General features: G+C 40.5%; 2 protein-coding genes across 2 annotated transcripts in view; both read right to left on the reverse strand.

The window, feature by feature from the left end:
- Positions 1-6,667, reverse strand: part of LOC146985272 (PDZ domain-containing RING finger protein 4-like) — a 154,588-nt gene extending 147,921 nt beyond the window's left edge. Inside the window, exons 1-2 of the mRNA XM_085778139.1 lie at positions 6,086-6,667; positions 5,019-5,117 (exon numbers count right to left, since the gene is read on the reverse strand). Coding sequence (XP_085634265.1) covers positions 5,019-5,117; positions 6,086-6,511 — 525 coding nt within the window. The 5' untranslated portion in view covers positions 6,512-6,667. The remainder of the gene's footprint in view (positions 1-5,018; positions 5,118-6,085) is intronic.
- Positions 6,668-10,969: 4,302 nt separating this feature from the next.
- cntn1a (contactin 1a) overlaps positions 10,970-21,525 on the reverse strand; it is a 39,795-nt gene continuing 29,239 nt past the window's right edge. The window contains exons 16-23 of the mRNA XM_085778141.1: positions 21,326-21,475; positions 20,655-20,725; positions 18,757-18,991; positions 17,557-17,660; positions 16,566-16,755; positions 16,337-16,449; positions 15,316-15,472; positions 10,970-13,276 (exon numbers count right to left, since the gene is read on the reverse strand). Coding sequence (XP_085634267.1) covers positions 13,203-13,276; positions 15,316-15,472; positions 16,337-16,449; positions 16,566-16,755; positions 17,557-17,660; positions 18,757-18,991; positions 20,655-20,725; positions 21,326-21,475 — 1,094 coding nt within the window. The 3' untranslated portion in view covers positions 10,970-13,202. The remainder of the gene's footprint in view (positions 13,277-15,315; positions 15,473-16,336; positions 16,450-16,565; positions 16,756-17,556; positions 17,661-18,756; positions 18,992-20,654; positions 20,726-21,325; positions 21,476-21,525) is intronic.

Consider the following 21,525-nt stretch of genomic DNA (forward strand, 5'->3'; position numbering starts at 1 on the left):
ACAGACAGTGAGCTGTAAACCGACAACTTTTGTGCCATTTTCCCCCCGAAAACAAGCGTTTCTCTTCCATTTTCCAAGTGCTTTGGAGAGTTTGAGCACAGAGAGAGACTATAAAACTGTCTAGACGAGCAGTAAAAGGGCGTGCACAACTGTGCGCCCGACTGATGTGACCATTATACATTTGTCTCTCTCTGTTTATGGCAACACAAAGAAATGTTTTTTTCCCCCCCTATTTCTCAGGTATTAAAATTAGATACTTTTTTCCAATTCAATTCAACCAGACCAGGCCCTACAGTAACATCGATAGGCATCATTTGGTTGCGGGGCTCAGTCTGGGCAAGAAAAATCAAATCAACAGACATAAAAGGCAGGAGGTCATAAATCTATCTTTTCTCTTGTCGCGAAGCAATCTTTTCTTGTCATCTTTTGTTATGGAAGCAAACAAACTGGCCTGCTTTCGTCCCCGCCTGTCATGCAAGATTGGATTTTGATGACACCGATACTCAAGTTGTGTACTCTCCACTCTCCGTCCCTCCCTCTTCCCTCCTTTCTTTTCTCTTGATCTCAAAAAAAAAAAAAAAAGCGGAGAAGGAGCTGGAGGGACTGTACTCCTGCTCACAGACAGGTGAAAAGGCCTCGGGGTTTTTGCCCGTAGCCCCTGAGGTGTCACTGCTATAGCATGGGGTGAAAAAAGAAGGATTTTCACTCCACTGTGCGGTTCTGGCTGTCAACAGCTTTAGTGACAGATGATGTAAAGACTTGTCCATTCTCAGCTACATGAAAATATTTCCTATGGTTTCCACAGTTTCGCTGAGTCCCAGCTGCAGTGTAGATTTGGGGGATGTTGGCTTCCAGAGAGAAGATGTGTGGGACTGTTCTACCTCAACCGTGGGTTTTATTTCTGCATTCATCTGGGTTTAAACAAACACACGGAGCAAATTACACGGGCAGACGAAGAAGAGGGTATGTATTTTTCGCGATGGTGACTAATCCTATTGCCATTTCAGCGCTGTGTTTTGCTTCCATTATCCATTCTCAATAGCAGAACTGGCTGACTCACCCACAATCCCCGTCTGCATTCACTGTCAGGCCAGTGAACACACAATCAGCTGGATCTAGATCAGTACATCTCGGAGGTACAGTGCATGGAAAAATATGTTGCGACTCGCCATCAGTCAGTCTTTATGGCAGTCCAGCTCCGTCCCATCCCACAATAGTTTTTCCTGTCTCTCTCTTTACAAACACAAGGGCGAGCTCTGAGCCGTTTCCTACGGCAACCAATAGGATTGGCAAAGAAGAACAACTGGGACCGCTTCAACAGTGGAATCAGATGCTTTATGTTGTTGTTTTTTACAATACTGTCATTGTTCACAAGCCACTGGCATTACATTTTTAATAAAGACAATTTTGACCATGACACAATCCGTGAACAGTGATCCAATCAGGCTGAAGGATCCTGACATTTTTCTTTCCTTCTTCAAAAAAACAAAAATGCAACATCAGCTGTATGGAATGGATTAAACTGTGTGTTTGCCTGCATGCAATCTGTCTTCCAACCCTACCGCTTGTTCCCAAGCACAATGGTCTTTCATGACATCTGAATCGTCAACTGGATAAAACAATCCATGGACAAAGGTTTGACACTGTTCCAGATGAGTCGTTGAATGTATATAAAGTGTATATTTGGTGAAAATAAGCAGGAACGACAAACCAAAGAGCAACATATCATGCAAAACAGCATTCTTCCTGCAACTTGATGAGCATATACACCAGAGCATCCACAGACTTCACCAGCGTCCTCCACAGAGCAGACAAAGCAAGTTTTTTTACACTGAACACAAAGCTAGGGCAACTCTGTCCTGTCACTCAGTGAACCCATTAGGAAAGTTTTACATTTGCCAAACGCATCAAGTGAAAAAGGGAACAATTCAGCATAAATCTAACGTCTAAAGTTAGGGGGGGAAATAGTATTTCCTTATCACACTGAATGTGATATCTTCTACTACTTCAAACATGAGGCTGCTGATGTTCTACGACTTCAGCTTTTTTTTACGTTACATCACAAATGTAAATCCCATTTTATAAATTCCCTCAGTTAGTTGGAGACTTTCATTCTCAAAGTTTAGGCCAAATTGAATTCATTAGTTCAAGCTGAAATCTGTCAGCCATAGTTGTGATTTCAGTCGTCTCATTCGCCTGATTTAGTCACCAATGTCTGAAATCAAGGAATCATACAAATGATTAAGTTCTTATTTTATCGTTATTGAAAAATTTTAAAGAAATTGATTCTTTGAGAATTGATAGGACTGCAAACGCCCATTGCTCGCACAGAGAGCTTCAGAGAAATAATATCAGACACAAAACTGGCTTTAGGGTCAATTAGATTTGCTTTCCATCCACTGAAATGTTTACTCGCCATCCAGCTCTATTGTCAATGCAGACCAAAAACCCCATCGCTTTCTCTACAAAGTGGATTTCCACTTCACTGTAAAACTTTGATGAACTGCAACCCTGCTCTTTCAAGTATTGGAAAATCCATTTGGAAAAGCCAAAGCAAAAAACACACAGTGAGAAAACTATTAAAGACGCATTAGAGAGGAGTTTTTAGATGAGGGGGGGGGGGGAGCTGAAAATAGAAGCTGTGTCGCTGCCCAACACTGGCGGAGGAGAGTCAACAGTTTTCCACATTAATCAAAAGTGAGTCTGTTGCACTCACAGCATGTTGCAGGCAATTAGAGAGATACTTCATGTGACCATTACCACGATTAAACCCAGCCACCCTCACCAGCAACCCAAACACAACACGCACTCTCTGGCCAGAGGGTTAACAACACAAACTTTTAGGATACCTTGTGAGCTTACCAAAACAAGAGCTTTTATTACATCTGGCAGAGACTTTTGGAGGTTTAACAAATTATTTCCTGCAGCAAAGACACGGGGCCAGTTAGAAACCATGTCCATATAGTTTAGCCTATCAATTACAGTTTGACACGGATGAGGGTGAAAGCAATTACTAGAAAATTGCCAGCTGCGTTAAGAAAACACATTATGCAAAAGCTCAGGCAGTGATTAACATTTGATCTGAGCAGTTAACACCAGGGGTGAGAATATTCTGTTCTTCAACAGAGCTGCAATAACCTATCAATCCCCAGAATACTGTTTGACACTGATATTTTGTGTAATTTTTAAAAAGGAAAAACATTAAAGGGATAGTTCACCCAAAATTGAAATTTCACTCATTATCTACTCACCCTCATGTGGACTAAGGGCTGGGAGAAGTTTCAGAGTTATCCGTGGCTTCTCTGAGTTACAGGGGGTCTCGGCAGCATGGAGGCAGTGCATGTCAAGACAGTTGTATCCATTTGCAAATGGATACCAACTGCTACGTCGTAACAAAAAGACACCAAAAAACATCTCCAAATACCTCCACATGCTGCTCGTAATGTAATGTCAATTTGTATTTAAAGCCCCAAAATGCAACTTCAATGTCCCGAAAAAAATTAAATAAGTCTATATTTCAAGCTTGTTTGTAGCGGAAGCTCCTCTTCCCCGGTTCGTCAACAATTTGGACGTAAGTTCCCTGTTTAGGCTGTTCCAGCCTCAAAGCCGCAATTTTTTCCACAGACAGCGTCGGATCTCGCGAGCCGAAGTTGCAGTGCTTCCGCAGTAAGCTTCCACTACATAAACACAGAATATCAACTTGACTTTTAGTGTCATTTTTTTCGAGACAATTTCGCATTTCGGGGCTTCACTACAAGACGAGAATTTTTTTACGAGCAAGTATGGAGTTGATGTTTTTTGGGGTGTCTTTTTGTTACGAAGACAGTTGGTATCCAATTGCAACCGTTATATGGACATGCACTGCTACGTCGAGACCCCCTAACTCAGAGAAGCCACGAATAACTCTGAAACTTCTCCCAGCCCTTAGTCCACATGAGGGTGAGTAGATAATGAGTGAAATTTCAATTTTGGGTGAACTATCCCTTTAAATGCCCTAGTTCCAGCAGATCACATGCAACTTCAATAAAATTAAATTTAAAAAAATGACATAATGACAGGACTGTGGAAACTGATCAACACATTTTTCTTTTTTTTTACCGTAATCTTAATATCCAGTTAATCAATGGAGAAACTAACTGTCAGATTGATGACAGAAATAACTTGTTGAAGCACCACTCTACCATGTGTGTAACAGATACGTGCAATGTGCCCATTTCCACTCACTCGCTTTTTGTTTCTGTATTTCATAAGCTGTACTTCATACACAGCACTCAAACCGTCACTGAAAGTGCCATTAAATCACTCGCCTTGCACTCAACAACTTGTTGGAGCTGGAATATCCTTGGCTTTCTTCCCTCTCTGTCATGATGAAGTAATTCTACGTGACATGCAACAAGTTGTTCTGGCTGCAAACTTTCCAAAACGGTGACCCACACAGACACTGACACTAGATCAGCTGGTACACAGAGAAAAGATCAAAGACCATCCTTTAAGCATCTCTCCACAGAGCTCAGAGAGAGTGACAACTATATGATGCTCCACCTCATTTCTTTCTCAACAAACACACACTTTGGCCCAAAGACACAAAAACCTCACAATATAACAAACAGGATGTGAGGAGAGATTAACTCGTATAAGCAGTCTGGTCTTCAGTTCAGAGATTGAAACCACTCTGTAGCATTCTCTGTGATCCCTCGGGTCAACATTTACTCAGTGAAATGTGTGTCAGCGAGGTTAAAGCCATGAGCCAAAGCAGCAGGTGAAACAAGTAAAAGGAAAAACCTCAATCCTGGCTCTGCAGTGCTTTTAAGACACTCACCCTAAATCCTAATATCAACAACACAGAAGTGTGTCAGTGAGGGCGCACACATCAAAAAGCATAAGCGCTGCTGCCTTTGGAGAGTTTTCAGAGGAAAAAGTCAAACTTGTGTTCTCGGATATTTCTGAATGAGACATAAATGTCAGTGTTTCAGCAGCGAGGGCTACAGACTGGAGAGGTACCAGTCTGTTTCTCTTACCTCAGGTGCTGTGACTTGTTGCTGTGATTCTCCATCTACACACGGTGTTGCTCCCTGTGATGTGTGGCTCTGCAGGTCAGCAGTTGTTTTCAGATCACCCTAAAAAAAAAATCAGCAGAGAATGAATAAGAGAGTCAGGTTTCTAAGTCTGTCATGTTTTGCTTTGATAGACAATACAAAGTTAAGGGGAGACACTACAGGTGCATAGGGTAAACATTTTAATTAACAGATATCACCATGAAACTTCCCAAGTTTATCACTCACATTAAGACAAATATTTTTTGTATTACAAGTTTTGTCAAATTGTATGTTTGTAAAATATATATAAAATATGTAAATGAGGCAATATCAAATGAAATATGCGCTGATTAGCATACATTTCCAGAACCGAAATCTGAAAAATGGATAAAGCTCCTTTCAAAATTCTTGTTTTATTTTGTTGACATATTAGAGTCAGAAGTTTTTACGGAGGGGATTGTGGATATCTCTTTTTATCACTTTGTAAATGAGAAAATACTGTCACCAGCCCTAAAAAAAAAAAAAAAATCAAATTCCGCCCCGTAGGAATAAAACGTTGTATAAATCAGGCTGTGAATATCAACAATCCCCTCTGTAAAAACCTTCAGAATATAGACAGGAATAAAACTGGAAGGTTTGGTGTCTGCTGAAGTGGAGATTTCGGGCCCAGAGTATGAGGAAAAACTCATTTTGAGAAAACGGCCTCCATTGTAAATCATACTTTTACGATTGGTTGTGGATACAGAAGAGATTACAATTTTTGAAGCCTGTTCAGGAGCTTTACAATGACACCTGACATGACATGGGTCAGACAACAAGCACAGCACATGTCACAGTAGCATGTTAACTTTTGGCAAATTTAGGAGAAATCTACCAACAAAAGAGACAAAATGATGTAAAATAACCACCTTAATGTGGATTCTCTACCATTTATTCTGACTTTTCTGAAAGAATAGGCTACATGTTAAGGAAGAAAAATAGCCAAAAATTTCAAAATTGATCAGTGCATGAAAAAACAGTGTTTTTGCCTGTAGTGTCTCTCTGCTCACCTTGCAGTACCCAATGACCTGCTCTGCGATGCTGCTGATGTGCAGCATGTACTGGTGCAGTCTCCTCTGGTACTGGAGAGCAGCGAGCTGAGCCTCGCTCTGCAGAGTGGACACCTGGGCCAGCAGGACCTGCTCCCTCCGGTTCCACCTCAGTCTCGCCATCCGGGCTTCATGCTCCAAAGTTGCGCGTCTTTCCTCCAGCTCGTCGGTGACGGTGCGGAGCGCGTCCACGCAGCAGTGCTCCCCTTTGTCTCCGTCCTCACCACCGGACAACAGCAGCCCGCATCCTTTCTGACAAACACCCGCGACACGATGACCCGTACCCGGCTTCGTGTGCGACGACGACGCCATCATCCCTTCGCCAGAGTTGAAAACTTGGCAGATTGGTTTCTCCTCCTCGCAAGAAGTTGAGCAATCAGCGCACATAGTTTTTTTTTTTTTTGCGCAGAGAACTTTTTTCTACGCAGCAGCAGCAGCAGCAGCACAATGAGTTGGGACAAAGTTGTTGCACAAGTCTGGACACATGAGAGCGTGAGCGCAGAGAAAGTTGGAGCGGTGTGCGCAGCTCCCGCTGAGGCTGAGGTGTGTGTGTGTGTGTGTGTGTGTGTGTGTGTGTGTGTACTGAACTTCAGCCTGCTGACTCACTTCTGCAGGGTCACTGTGCCTCTGAAGCTTTTTATTCTGCTCACACACAACATCATTTTGAATTTCGAGTCCAATCAACTTCACACTTGTCACCATACAACATGATTGACCCCCCGCCCCCCCAAGTTTTACTTAAAGGGACATTGTGTAACTTCTCCTGTTATCTATTCACGAAAATCGATTATTTCGTTCAAAAGTATGTTTTTAATTAATCAGTAATCACCCCCATCAACAAACTGAAGTGTTCCAGTAAGCTCTGAATTAGCCGTTCATATGGAGCCGGTAAGCTCGGTGCTGGCTGCCATGTCCTGTCGCCATGTTTTTACGTTCAGGTCGAGGTGGCGTCTGTGGAGGAATGGAGCGTAACACTGATGCTGCATTCACGTGCAGTCGGGCAGACGGCCGTCAGTAACAAACCAGATGTAATTTCAGTCACAGAAGTCATGACAACATATTGTCACGTGTATTGTTTTGCCTCATACTGACGGACCACTTGTTTACAGAGGCTTGTTTATGCCATTATGTGCAACGGCTGTCTGCCGTCTGCCCAATTTCACGTGAATGCAGCATGAAAAATACGATTGAGTTGCTTGCGATATACAACCGCGACGCTAGATGGGAGTAATTCTTACACAATGTACCTGTACAATGTAATTATAGGGGTAGGATTAGATAAATTTATACTTCTTCCTACTCTTTTTCGCTCATGTAAACTGCGTTGCTTATGAGATGTTACTTTTTTGTGTATACATTTTTGCTGTTCACTTATTTCCTTATTAATATATTATTACTTTATCTCTTTTTTTTCTTTCCCAACAAACTTTATTGTAAATTTCAAATGCTTATATAGGCTGTCAATAGTAACATGTATTACATTCTTTCTTTCTTTTTTCCACAAGGCATCAATTTTCATAAACGAAATCTACAAGGCTTTATAAAACATAAAATCAATACATATATAAATAAACAAATACTTCAGTCTATATACTGTGTGATTGCCATGTGGTGTAAATCCTCTCCAGCAGAGGTCGCTCACTCCCTCACACACAGATGGCTCACTTGGCAGCAGATCCAATTAAAAAACCTTCAATGGTCCACATCAGGACTGGCATTATCAGTGGGTTTTATTGCACCTCCTCTTAACCCTATTAAAATAATTGCGCCTGCGTTTTGCACAGCGATGATTTGTCAGCGAAACTCGTCTCAAAGGGTCGCTGCTCTTTCAGAGGCTAAACCCCCGGCTGTAACACAATATGTGCATGGAGACCTTCACTTAAAAAGCCTTCCTGCGTGAGTCCGGGGCAGTCTTACCGGCTGACACAGCATGACATACTGCAGGCATCTCTGGGAGGGGCGTCACGTTTCAGGTCTCTCAGCAAAGCAGTCTGGTTCTAGTCCACTGTGCACCACTTTCAAGTATGTTTTGTGTTGTCTGAGCTGTCGAAGAACAGGTGTAGATTTACAAAGACAATACCACAATCTGTCTGGGGGACTGCACACCTGTCTGCACAAAACACGTGCACTTGGGGGTCAGAAGAATGTGTTTCTTTCCCCTGTCAATCACTGGAAATGAAATAGTTGCTCTAATATTGCTGTATGATGTGGTATTGAATTGGTTGAAATCAAACATTTTACAGCTGGATAGTCAGGAGGATGTGATCTAGGAGAAAGCAGACTGACTCCAGCTAACAATGGGCCATCAGTGTTTTTTGGAGAAAGTGTTCGTCAGCCACCTGCATGGGACCAGACCTACAGTATCGCCACAGGCCATATGCTCAGACTGATAAGCCACTGAATCGGGAGCGAAATCATACTATCAGAGGACAAAAAAAAAAAACAGTTATCTCTGTCTTTTGTTCTCCCTGTGAGCTGATTTCAGCGAATAACCGTAAAGACCCCTGCAAGAAACGGTATAGAGGTGACGTAAAGCTCAATAACAATCTCAGATCTGATTCATTTGGTCCGACCTAATCCACAAAGAGGACTGATATCAATCTACTTTTCATCAGCTGGATACCTGATAGGAGGAGACAAAACTCCAACAGCTGTTTCTGCCTGGAAAAACCAGACAGTGACCGAGTCCATGGCCTTATCTGTAATGGAGAACAGATTGAAACAGTATCTCTGATATATTAGGTACTATAGCTTCAGTAAAGAATAGCTTTCTCTAAGAAGTCAAGGGGGGGGGGGGGGGGATCCAGGCGAGTTGATAATAAAAGGAAGTCATAAATCATCAATGATGCTCTAGTTTCTCTTGTTTGAAATGTGAGAGCTGAAACACTATTATGAATATTTCAAATATAACCGGTTTGAAGTTCCACTTAAATCCCAAGGCTGCAATGACGAAGGACACAAGTGTTTTTTTTTTTTTACTCAAATCCACCTCAGGAGTGTCAGCACTTTATCACAGCTGTGGAGAGCACCTGAGGCCTCCAGCTGTCCAACCCCAGTGGAGGATCTGTCTTCATTTGATAACCCTGCTTTAAACTGACTGACACATTTGCTCAGTGCAAGTTTTTAAAGTGAAACTAACTGGACAGCCAGAAGAGAAAATATTCTGTTGTGGTCTCAGCTTTCATCTTGAAGTAACATCAGCTTCAGACTGGGCTCGTGTAATCCCTTCTGGACTCCATTCATTCATGATTCAGTCACTGGTGAACTCAGACTGACTCACTCTGGGCTCCAACTTTAAACAGGGATCTCTGTGGATCCTTGGTTTCTGCTTAAATAGGACATTCATGAATAATGATCATCATCATGTGATATCACAAGCTCTAAAACAGCTACTACACGGACTCTGTGGTGAGATTAGTTTCTCGTCTGCTGTTTCCAAGGTCAAGAGGTGACCTCAGCTTTGAAATCCAACATGAAACAGAAGCTGTTAGAGCACTAGAAGAAAAACAGATTTTGAGATCTACGGTTCTATGACTCTTCCTGTAGATGAAGATTATGTGATACGACCAAAAGCTCCAGAACAGCTACTCAGTGGAACTTAATGGTGAGGTTGTTTTCCTCTTGTGTGCGAGGGCCCAGATGTTCCTTTATTGCACTTACAAAGTTTCATTTCTTGAACATTAACAACAGACATAAAGATGACTGTAAATCTATGGGCAGCATACAGTGTGCTTATATTAGCCACTAATACTCAAACATGTTTGAAAAACCCAAGTTGAATGTTTACTCCTAAACAAACTGAAGGTTTTTAAATGAAAAAAAAAAAAAAATCATTTTTAACTGTCAGAGGTGAAATGTAATTATGGACATTTACTTCTAGTGAAGTTCTAAAGGTACCTGCACTTCAGTATTTCCATAATACTTTATACTTTTATTCTACAACATTTCAGAGGAAGACTTTTACTTTATTTAATAGCCTATAGTTTAATATTGTACATACTGTATGCAGTATATTTGGGTCTTATAAAATACAGATGGTTATACTTTCAAACAAAGTTTCTTTACCTAGAGCAGTTTAACAGTTTCATGAATTATTCAGGTATTTATTGAATCCTTTTTAAAGACAGATTAGTCTGTCTGGTCTGACAATTTGGGGGTTGTCAAGTTGTAAAAACTACATTTGAAATCCCAAACTAAAATACTGTCATGGCCCTGAGCCTGCCGCCGTTTAGTGGCTTGGTTTTCTGTTGTTTTGGACTCTTGTTTTTTGGACTCCATTATTGTGTTTGTCATGGTGTTTCGTTCTCCTGCCTGTCGTGAGAAATTAAAGACTTAAGTTTGCAAGTATCTGCCTGTGTAACTCCTGCATTTGGGTCCACCTGCTTTCCAACACTGACAAATAGGGGAGACGGGGCACAGTTGCAACACTTCTTACATTTTTCTCAGTTACTCAGAGACTATTTGGACTAGGCTCACCAAACTTTTACAGATTAAACATACATTTGTCAGCTAATTAGTCATATCATATAAAGATAGTTACAGTACATATGACACATCAATCACAATATTAATTTGAATGGAAGAATCCTGACGTTGCAACTGTCCCCAGTCTCCCCTACATTTCACATTTGTTAGCTGTGTGCAATAACTTTGTTCTTGTAAAGAACTCATGTTGTGATACTGACTTAAGTTCTTCCACCTCTGAACTGTAAAGCTGACTCACCACTGCTCCCAGACTCTCACACTCCACACGCACAAGTTCTTCAGTAAACTCAAAATGTTGATCATTTCCCAAAGACTCACATCAGAGAGACTGTGAAACAGACAAAAGAAAAACAAGAGCAATTTAATAGTTAACTACACTTTTATTGTTCCTTGTCCAGCCAATGAGAGGTTCCAGTTTCAGCCCTCACATGTGCCGCTCACGTCCAGCGAAGCAGTGAACTGAGCCAAACATGTCGCCACTGCACTGCCACCAGTGATGCCACCAAATCCCAAACCACCGTGTGCACGAGACTGCAGGACCATTTCTGAACTCTAATGAGTGAGATTCCTTTAGTCAGTCTAAGAATTTCTCTCTAAAAACTCTTCCCAAGACTTTCTATGAGATGACTGGCTTAATGAAGCGAAACAGCTAATGCACATTATTAGGCTTTAGGTCTATACTGTCTCTGACATATAGGGATGTCACTCAGTAATGGAATGTATTTGATATGAAGCACAGAGGTTGAGGAGTTGCTATGATACTGATTTGTTGCAAAGTAATGTACACTTTGTCTCCAATGTCATGCATGTTAGAATGTAGAGCCACTGCTTTCGGGCCAAAATGTCAGAGTTCAAGGCGTTCATGCATTTGGCAACTCTTCTATGATTTGTCGCATGAAGGAAAACTGGCAAAAGCACTTTGTGGTGGATGTTGATATCGTGACAATGTAGAAGCATGGCCAGTGTCAGTCACTCAAGAAGTCAATCGGAGGAATTCAAAACGCAGCATTCGTTGTTGAGGGAAATAAACTTTTAAACTGTCCAACCAGAGGTGGGTCAAGACATACAAATATAATAATCATAAACAAAAAAATGGCAGCAGTTGATAATGTTTATATATCTCTGATCACATGTTAATAAAAAGGACAAAAATAATGCAGTGGAAACAACGTCTTGAGCTTTGGATGGGCTCTTATACCGCCAACATGGATGGCTTTGCTTATCTTCTGTTAATACAAGATCATGAAAAAAAATGAAATGTACTAGATTACTGTTATAGGAGCTAGCCAAGTTGTCGTATTAGAAAATATAAAGTAGCCACAGATGAATCAAACATTGCACAATTATTGGAGGGCATGAGCGTCGCTACCGTTCACTGTTACTGTTAATAATAGTGACTCTCACACAAAGCCATAAAACGATGAAATGAAACATGTTCACACAGAAAAAAAAATAAAATGCCAACATTCTTTACAAAGCACCAGCTGGTACCACTGAGGTCCTAATGATACAGTCAAAACAAAAGTACTCACTAACATGGAGCAGGTTTCTGCATCAGCTCCAGCAGTGGCCCAGATGTTGTAGCGAAGCCTGGATCACCGCACGGATGTACAAATACAAGCCATCGAAATACTGTAACCACTGTTGCATGTTTGCTGCGTTGCTATGTTTATAACTGCATGTTTGATATGTTCACTTCCTGCTCGGCTCGCCTGCTTTGCTTTACATTCAGCAGACATGGATCCATGAGCCTAAACTCCCAAATACCTGTCAAACCCACTTTTGTATCAATGTCAACATGCACACAATTTTAAAGTGGTACCCTATTATTAACAGAGCTCAGGTTATGACTTGGATTGCAGGTGAAACCAATCATTTTTTTCTTCATAACATCCATAGTATATTAGATAGGAAAACAATATTAGTTATTGGATATATTATTTCAGCATGACATAAATTGCTCTCTCCTCAATGATGCTTGTTATAAAATCAGTTTATGTGAGAGGTTGAGGTTTGCTTTGACTGTATCTGTTTAACAGAGGATGTGCTTTATTTAGAAAACATAAGAAAATGCCACTGAACTGCAAGTAAAGAAAGACAATAAAGACATTTTTATAAACTCATACACTTATCCTTCACAGCTACTCGTTTACCTTAAACTATGGAATGCACTGTAGGTTAGATTTTTTTTTCAAAATGTCACAGATCAAATGAAGCCTACATTTTAAAAACAGCAAGTAAACAGCCAACCTGTGCGACGCGTTAACGTTCACACTTTCAGTCATGATCCATTTTAAAACAAGTCACTGTAAAAGGTAAGTGCAGTCATTTATATAAGGCATATTTAAAAAGTTGACAGAACTCCTTTGACACTCCTCCAAAGAGGCTTTTTGTGGATAAATAAGGGATGTCTTTGTCCATTTCGAATATTTTTTTTCCATTCCTGTCTTTTTGCCACAGACATATTCCAGAGGGGAAGAGTTGGAATACGACGTCCCGGGTTACAGGGTGGAACCTAAAAGATTGTGGAAAGTCCCAAAGTCCTTATCAACCAGTCAGTCTTCTTCACGGGAAGACAAAGATGGCGCTACATTCAGAGGTTGAGGCAGAGGAGAGCCACCAGGAGCAGAGACAGGACACTGAGAGACTGGGTCATCACACCTCCACCTGAGAGACAAGCACACATGGAACCTTTTTATTCACAATTCACTCAAACTCTAATGCTGAAATGGCTATATTTGGAGTTCCGGGGGAGGGTTCATTAATGACAAATAAAATTAAAAATGTGATTTCTTTTTCAACTGTCCTTGCCCGGAGAAAAATCCTGTTAGAGTGGAAATCAGCACATCCACCCAAAGCCTCCTCCTGGATGAAGGACCTGATTCTATTCCTTAAGTTGGAAAAGATAAAGTATTGCGTTAGAGGGTCGACCCAAAAATTCTATGAAGCGTGGGCCCCTCTATTATCTTATTTTGAGAAACTTGCAGTTCTCCCACAAGATTAAAAATTAAAAATAAAAAAAAAGCCAAATAGCCTATTTGTACTGTCCACTTTTTCTCTTATTGATTTGTTTTTATTTGCTTTTTATTTTTTATTTCATTTATTTTTCTTTATATTTATTTATTTATTTTGTATTACAGTATTATTTTAATCTTGTGTATATTTTTATACCTGTAACTTTCTTCGTATAACATTTTAGGTGTGCTTCTCACTCACCAGTTTTTTATTATTATTTAATTAATTAATTAAATTTATTTTTCATATTGGCAGCACGATGGGGATGGGTGGGGGGAAAGAAAATAAGACAAATGTTGTATGTTGAATATCTGTGATCAATGTTCATTTCTTCAAATAAAAGCATGTTTACAATTCACTCAACTCAAATTTGCAGCTAATTTGAAAAAAAAAGAAAAAAAAAGCAATGTCCCATGAGTTTCCAGCTCTCATCCATCAAACTAAAGACCATATTTGGTGTGTGAAGTTTGATATTACACCCCATCTGGGTGGAGATCACCTCAAATGCCCCTCCATTTGTCAATGCCCTGCATCTGAAATCCTCCACGGCTTAAATTCCCAGGTTCTGTGAAATCAAGCTGTCAGGTCTGGAGTGAACGATAAGGGATAAGGAAAACCACAGGAGGGGTTTCCTCTACTCATCAAGATCAATTACAGAGGCTTAAGGTCTCCTCTATCCAGTCAGCCGGCCTGTCAGTCCATCAGCCAGCCAGAGGATCCAGTCGCTGGGCTATCAAGGCTTTAGTCATGAACCGTTAAGTTTCCCATCTTTAGCCCTGCAATCTAAGGTATGAAACCTGAACTGACAGCTCTGCCTGGGCCCATGAGAACCCTCTAACTGTGACAAATGATAACCTACCGCCAACTTTGGACCTGGAATAATCCTACTAGCAAATAGCAGACCAGTCACAGCGTGTCACCTCAGCACCATGGATTTAAAATGTGTGATTAGATAACTGAGGACTTTCTTTATTTTTATTCCACCGATGTGAAACTAAACTTGGGTGAATGTGGTATAATATTCTTTCACAAGTGATTATTCTGAGTCATTAGATTTCATTTACGTGCTCATCTAACAGTAAACACCAATGCATGGAAATGAAGGCTCATTCTTCTAAATTACAGCCTTTGTCACATTACATCACAAGGGAATGTGTTGTGCAGAAAATCGAAAATAAACACCCAACACCTGACTTTTAACTTACCTCCAAAGATTAGATTTGTGTTGTCTTATATACGTATACACACTATACCGTGTGTATATATTGTATATATAATTAACTGGCAAATTAAACTGATGATGTAATTTCTCATCATACAACTCAGAAAAACCAAAATAAAAATGCAATAATCAAAAAATTAATTTGCCAATTGTTATGTTAGATTTTTATATCATTTCATGCAGCAAGGTTACAACTTAAACTAGAGCCACAAAAAATGATTAAAATAGGCTGTAATTTGTACTGTTTAAAATGCAAGATCCCTTGGGCTTCAACTAACATGCATTACCTCCTCATCCTCTAAAGTAATCTGTAATAATATCAGGAAAGAAGCTCAAATTCAAATCTTTATTAATTAAACATGAATCAGATTTGCTGACAACCACGGGTCATGATGTTCCCACTGTACCATAAATCATTCAGGAGGGTGAATGAAGGGGACAAGTTCACACTGAGGCGTGTGTTTGTTACCTGCGATGTGGATTCGCGCCACGGCGCCGTCTCCTCCTTCTGAGTGCGCCCGGACCTCCACCACATAGCTCCCATCTGTGTGCAGGGGAAGGTTCATGGAGAGTTTACTTGTTGTGTACAGGATTCCCGTGGAGTGGCCCTGCTGCCTGTACAGCACCTACACACACATGCACATAGAGGTATGAATGTGACGTTCCCAGCAGCTGCTATTTCACCTCAGGTTACAATCCACACCAAAGTACAGGTGCAGCTCAATACATGATTGGAATATCATGGAAAAGTTTATTTATGTCAGTAATTCAATTCAAAATATGAAACTAATACATTATATAGATACATTACACACAGAATGAAAATTCCATATCATTTATTCTCATTTGTTTAATTGTAATGATAGGATAACCCTAACACTTTACTTGAATAGGTATTCATAAGAGTGACATAACACTGTCATAACCATGACATAACAGCTGTCATAAATATCAATGAATACTTATGACAGCTGTCGTTAAGTGTCATTCGGTAAGTTATGTCACTTTTGATGCAAAGTTGACATTATTTGAGATGTCCTTGTTATGAGAACTTGACATAATTTTAAAAGTTTGGCAATTAGGTCTGCTATGACAGTTTAAATTGTCTTTATGTCAAGTTGTCAGAACATCTCAAACAATGTCAACTTTGCATCAAAAGTGACATAACTTACCGAATGACACTTAACGACAGCTGTCATAAGTATTCATTGATGTTTATGACAGCTGTTATCTCATGGTTATGACAGTGTTATGTCAATCTTATGAATACCTATTCAAGTAAAGTGTTACCGATTATGGCTTACATTTAAGGAAGACCTAAAATTCAGCGTCTCAAAAAAATGTAATATTACAAACATATTTTATGTCCATGTCGATCTATATGCACTCAATACTTGGTTGGGACTATTTTACTTGAACTACTGGAAATTGACTTTTCCATGATATTCTAGTTTATTGTGATACACCTGTAAATGTTGAACTTTACTCACTTTGTACCCATCTACTGATGACTCACTAGCCAGCGGCTCCACACGTTCCCAGGCAATAGATACTGACTGGCCCTTAAATTTTTTACTTATTATTTTAGGAGGGCGACTTGGAGCTGGTAAAAGACACAAAAAACCGTGAGGGAAAAACAATTCATACAATTTTACCAAAGAGACTGTTTTCCATGCACACCCTGCTGGTTGTTACTAAACTGCTTCAGACATTACATACGAGGTTTCTTGGTGTGGACCCGGAGGTGCTTGCTGGGCGGCCCGTATCCTGCAGAGTTGTAGCCCCGGACCTCAATGAGGTAATGGGAGTCTGGCTTCATAGCCTCCAGCCTGGTGTGGTTCTCCTTGCCGGGCACCACCACCTTCTGAGCCCCACCCTCACCGTCTTCCTGATTCCTCCAGTACTTCACCTGAGACACAGAGGCACAAAGGTGAGATGGGAAGGATCGAAAATCTTGTTTCACAGCACTTGTGTGCACCGATTTATACTGCCCTACAAAGGCAAAGTGCGGTATCTGCCGAACTGAGAAAAACAGCTTTTTCTGTTTTTCATTGTCAGGTTTAAGCATCAAATTATGAATAACTACCAAGTCTATCATTGATTAGGTAAAGGTGGACTGAATTAAATGTATTTTGTAGTTTGTCTTTCTGACCAATTTTGAACGTTTTATGGCAGATACTGCACTTTTGCCTTGGTTTTGGTGCAGATACTGCACCTTGGCTTGGTATTAGCTACAGATTCGGCACTTTGCCTTGGTTTTACTCCAAGGGAAATATAGAGTAAATTATAGAATGTAGGGAGAACAATACTCTTTGCAGATACGGCACTTTGCCTTGGTTTCACAGTGCTTTTTTGGATGGACAGCAAAATAAAAAGCCCAATAACTCTGGAAATTTTAGCAGTACCAATATCAAATTCTACCAGATTAAAGAGAATATGCCACACTTTTGATTGCTCAAATTTTTTTTGAAAAAATGCAGATATTGCACTTTGCCTTTGTAGGGCAGCACAAGGGAAGGTTTAAAAAATTAAAAAGAAAAACCAAAATGGATTTAAAAAAGCAAATTCATAGAAACTAGCAGGTGCAAAACCTCTACAGTATGTGCAGTATTCAGTGCTACAAAAACAGGTTTTTAGATGCTACATGACCTGAACCATAGTTTATCTTGTGTTTTTTCCCCAGCATGCCACAGTTTAACTTTCTGCTGACCTGGTATCCATCAATATTGCTCTCTGTGAGGGGCAACCACCACACGATGGCCTCTGTGGCGGAGAGAGCTTTTCCGTCAACACTTGCAGGAGCTTCAGATGGAGCTGAGGGGAGACACAGCACACACTGTGATAAATAGGTTACAGCGCAGTAGGAGAACCGTTTCAAGGACATGCCCTTCAGCGCTAATTTCTACATTGCATTCACAAAACTCCAACGCAGCATATTTAATGCGTGTGAATATGCACCACACAAACTAATGGATCCATTACCCTGACCATAAACCATCTATCGCTTCCTGATTTGAGTCCATCGGCTTTACTAATGCCATTTTTCACTCAGTGGTGCTTATGCATCGTTTTAGTAAAGTGAATTAATCATTGTAGAGGCAACACAAAAAAAGTGAGAGACATCCCTCTTGGCCCTCGTTCCTTCACTAGGCTATCGCACACTTCTGTGTGACTTATGGTCCAGTCAGTGTGTGTAAGTGGCCTCTGCCAGGAATCTGTCCTTGAATGTTAAATTGTCCCACTGGGCCTTGAACCAACAGCCCATCACATACTGTCACTGTGTTAAACACAGAGTGATGTCGAAAAACAATGCTGCACAACAAGCATGCAGTTACAGTTACAAACGGTCGCCCCGCCGACGTACACCCCAGTGACAGAGGGAGAGACGTTTTAAAAGTTGGCTCGAAAAACACAGACTCTACACTGCAGCATGCATTTTTCCCAGAGTGCGTTACCATGACAATGGGGGAATCTCTGTAACCTATCGTGTCTGGGTTGCCAGTGGTTATCTCAACTGTCTGTCAGTGAAAGTTAATAACAAGGCTAAATGCTTTGCATCCTTGGGCGAATTATCAGCTTTATGGTTCATGCTACGTAGATCATGATAATCCCCCCGCAAGGAAAGAGAGACAGGAGAAGATGGGTTGACTTTCAAGGGGTATTAAAATTCCTCACAACTATACATGAGAACTCCTATTAAATGGGTCCTACTCCACTGAAAACACTGGTGCTGATAAGTAGCTGTCACTGACAGACTGAAATAGCAGAGTGTCGGCATATTGAAGGATTCCCCTGTTGCCTGAGATGCTGTGAAAAGAGGACCGGGTCGATCTGTGACACTGCTCTGAGATCAGTTTGGCACATTCCCACACCCGTGCTTCAGTGTTGAGTAGGAGCTGTGAGTGCTTACCATCCTGTGCTGAGTAAATGATGGCTGTCAGGCTGTAGGGTCCCTCTCCTTCAGTGTTAAACGCTTTAACTTTGACTTCAAACTCCGTTGAGGGACGGATGGACGACTCTTTGTGGACATAGCGGTTGGCCTGTGGGTTGGATACTATCACCCTCTTCCACTCAAATTTGTCTTGAGGTTTGAAGGCCACAATATATCCAAAATCTGGACCATAGTAATACTGTGGCTGTACAGGCTGTTGGCCAAAGAAAACAAACAGGAAGTTACTGTTAATTACTTTCCCAATACATCATTCAAGCCTGGAATTAAAGTCTCAATCCTGTCACATTTCACACCATACATCATGTCATATTATTGAATCATCCACTTATGCTTGTCCAGTGTAGGAGGATTAATAGCGGTATTCAGAAAGGGTTAACTCGAGTAACCAAATGATGTTTACATGTTGCACAGGAACATGACGGAACACAGTGATTTATAAAGACTTGTGACCGGTTGCTTGGTCGTCCCTCTTAATCTGTCCTTATGCCTCATTTCCTCTGCTGGCACCCTTGCTTTATCATCGCACCATATGTCCAGCAAGACAAGCCTGCATCGCTAACCCCTAAACACATCGCCTCATCCTCCAGCTGCTCTGGAATTGAACGGCCATGCCTCAGCTGAGCAAAGGGCAATTTACACATGAGAGTTAATTTATCAACAGCTGCAGCAGGGGAACGGAGGATGATAATTCAGCTCAGTGATTGATTTCTGTTGGTAGTGTTTGTTTTGTTTTGCCCAGTGCTGCTTCTTCTTCACTTCCTCTACACGTTCTGTGGTGTGCTGTACTCAGGTTGGACCGTTCTCATCCACATTATTAATTTGCTCTTGTTCAGTACCACACTGCACCTCCTCCAAAACTCTCAGCACTGCCTTCCTATCAAAGTCTATTCAAATTAGACTTGCATTGCACTAACTTGAATTCTGCAACGAGTGGTTTCTCTGTACTTACACTTTGGTAATACTTTATTTGAAGCCCATCTCTATAACGCATTATAACCATACTTATGAGTTATAATGCAGGTATAGCACTGTATAACTATAGTTATAAACACTCATAATGATCATAATGCTTTATAACAATAATCATAACACACTATAAAGCATTTTATCATGACTTATAGGGTCAGGTATTACAATACGTTATAATTGTTAGTAACTCGCTGACAATGCCAACGTCGATAATGCATTATTACTGTAATATAGTTATGTGTTATAATTGTCGCATAAATGTGTATAACTATCATTATAAACACTCATAAATTATCATAAGACTTTATAACAATGAGCATAAGACATCATATAGCATTTTATAATGGCTTATGAGGTCAAGTATTATAATAGAGTTATAATGCTCTATAATGTGTTATGCTTATTGTTATAAAGCCTTATGATCATTTATGAGTGTTTATAATGATAGTTATACACGTTCACAAGCCAATTATAACACATTATAACTATATTTATAATGCATTATCGATGTGGGCATTGTCAGCGATTATAACATATATAATATAACATATTATAATATTATAAGTCATGGTAAAATGCTTTATAGTGTGTTATTATTATTGTTATTGAGCATTATGATCATTTATGAGTGTTTATAACTATAGTTACTGTATACAGTGCTATAACTGCATTATAACTCATTATAAGTATGGTTATAATGCGTTATAGAGATAGGCATCAAATAAAGTGTTACCTACATTTTAATTTGCTTGAATAATTTACCTGAACCACTTTGTTATTTGTATTGACAGGTTACTTAATGTGGGTGGCATGTAAAAGCAGCCGACTGTTTTTACATGAACTTGTAAACTTGTCAACCCCATGTCCAGTGGAAAGTCCAAACCTACCGTCCATGTGATGGTCAGTTCTCTGCTGGTTCCTCCGCCCCCGCCGACGTCCGAGGGCGCCACCACAGGAACTACAATGAGACGGCAAGAACAAAACTCAGAGCCCACATGCTAAAAAACCCACACAAACAACGCCAACCCACACAGGCTGCAAGCGATCCCTGGCAGCACTACTGAAACATCCTTCCTCTGCAAATACAATATCAATGTCTTCTCCGGAGCCAAACGCAACACCTTAATGTCCATGTGGGAACCCTGCCACCGGGGGAAACAGAGTGGCAAAACTTCTCTTGTTTTGCTTCGAGTCTAATAGCTCACTCTCAAATGATGATTATTTTTTTAAGCGAGGTCACTGTAGGCCTGTGATTTCCATTTTATAATTGAATTTCAGTATACAGTTTCTGCAAAGTGCTCATTTGTAGAGGTTTGTGTGGTGAGTTTGGCAGCATGTTTCTGCTGTAGGAAGCATAGCATGATGGGATTTATGCTGACTCATTCCTACAGCAATACTTAACATAAGTAAACAGTGCTATAATAAAATGATGAATAAATATCAGAATGGAAAACTGGACTGTAGCGCTGCATTTCCATGACCTTTAAAGTTACTCTGACTCCATAACCTATAAATCTTATGTACTCTGGCTCAGCCTGCAGTCAGGACACAGTCTTACCTGCTGCCAGGGTTTTGTCTTTAGGTGACGGGCTGCTTGGCTCTCCTGTCCCGAGAGTGTTGGTGGAAATCACCCTGAACTCATATTCTGTCCAGGGGAATAAATCCACCACTGTGGCTGTCTCAGCATTGCCCTCTACATCTGCAGGAGCTAGACAGAAATGCACACATGTCAACATTATGCAGTGCAGGTTGTACTGT

The sequence above is a fragment of the Trachurus japonicus genome, chromosome 6 (assembly GCF_045865225.1).
Source record: "Trachurus japonicus isolate A0001 chromosome 6, Traja_1.0".
NCBI lineage: Eukaryota > Metazoa > Chordata > Actinopteri > Carangiformes > Carangidae > Trachurus > Trachurus japonicus.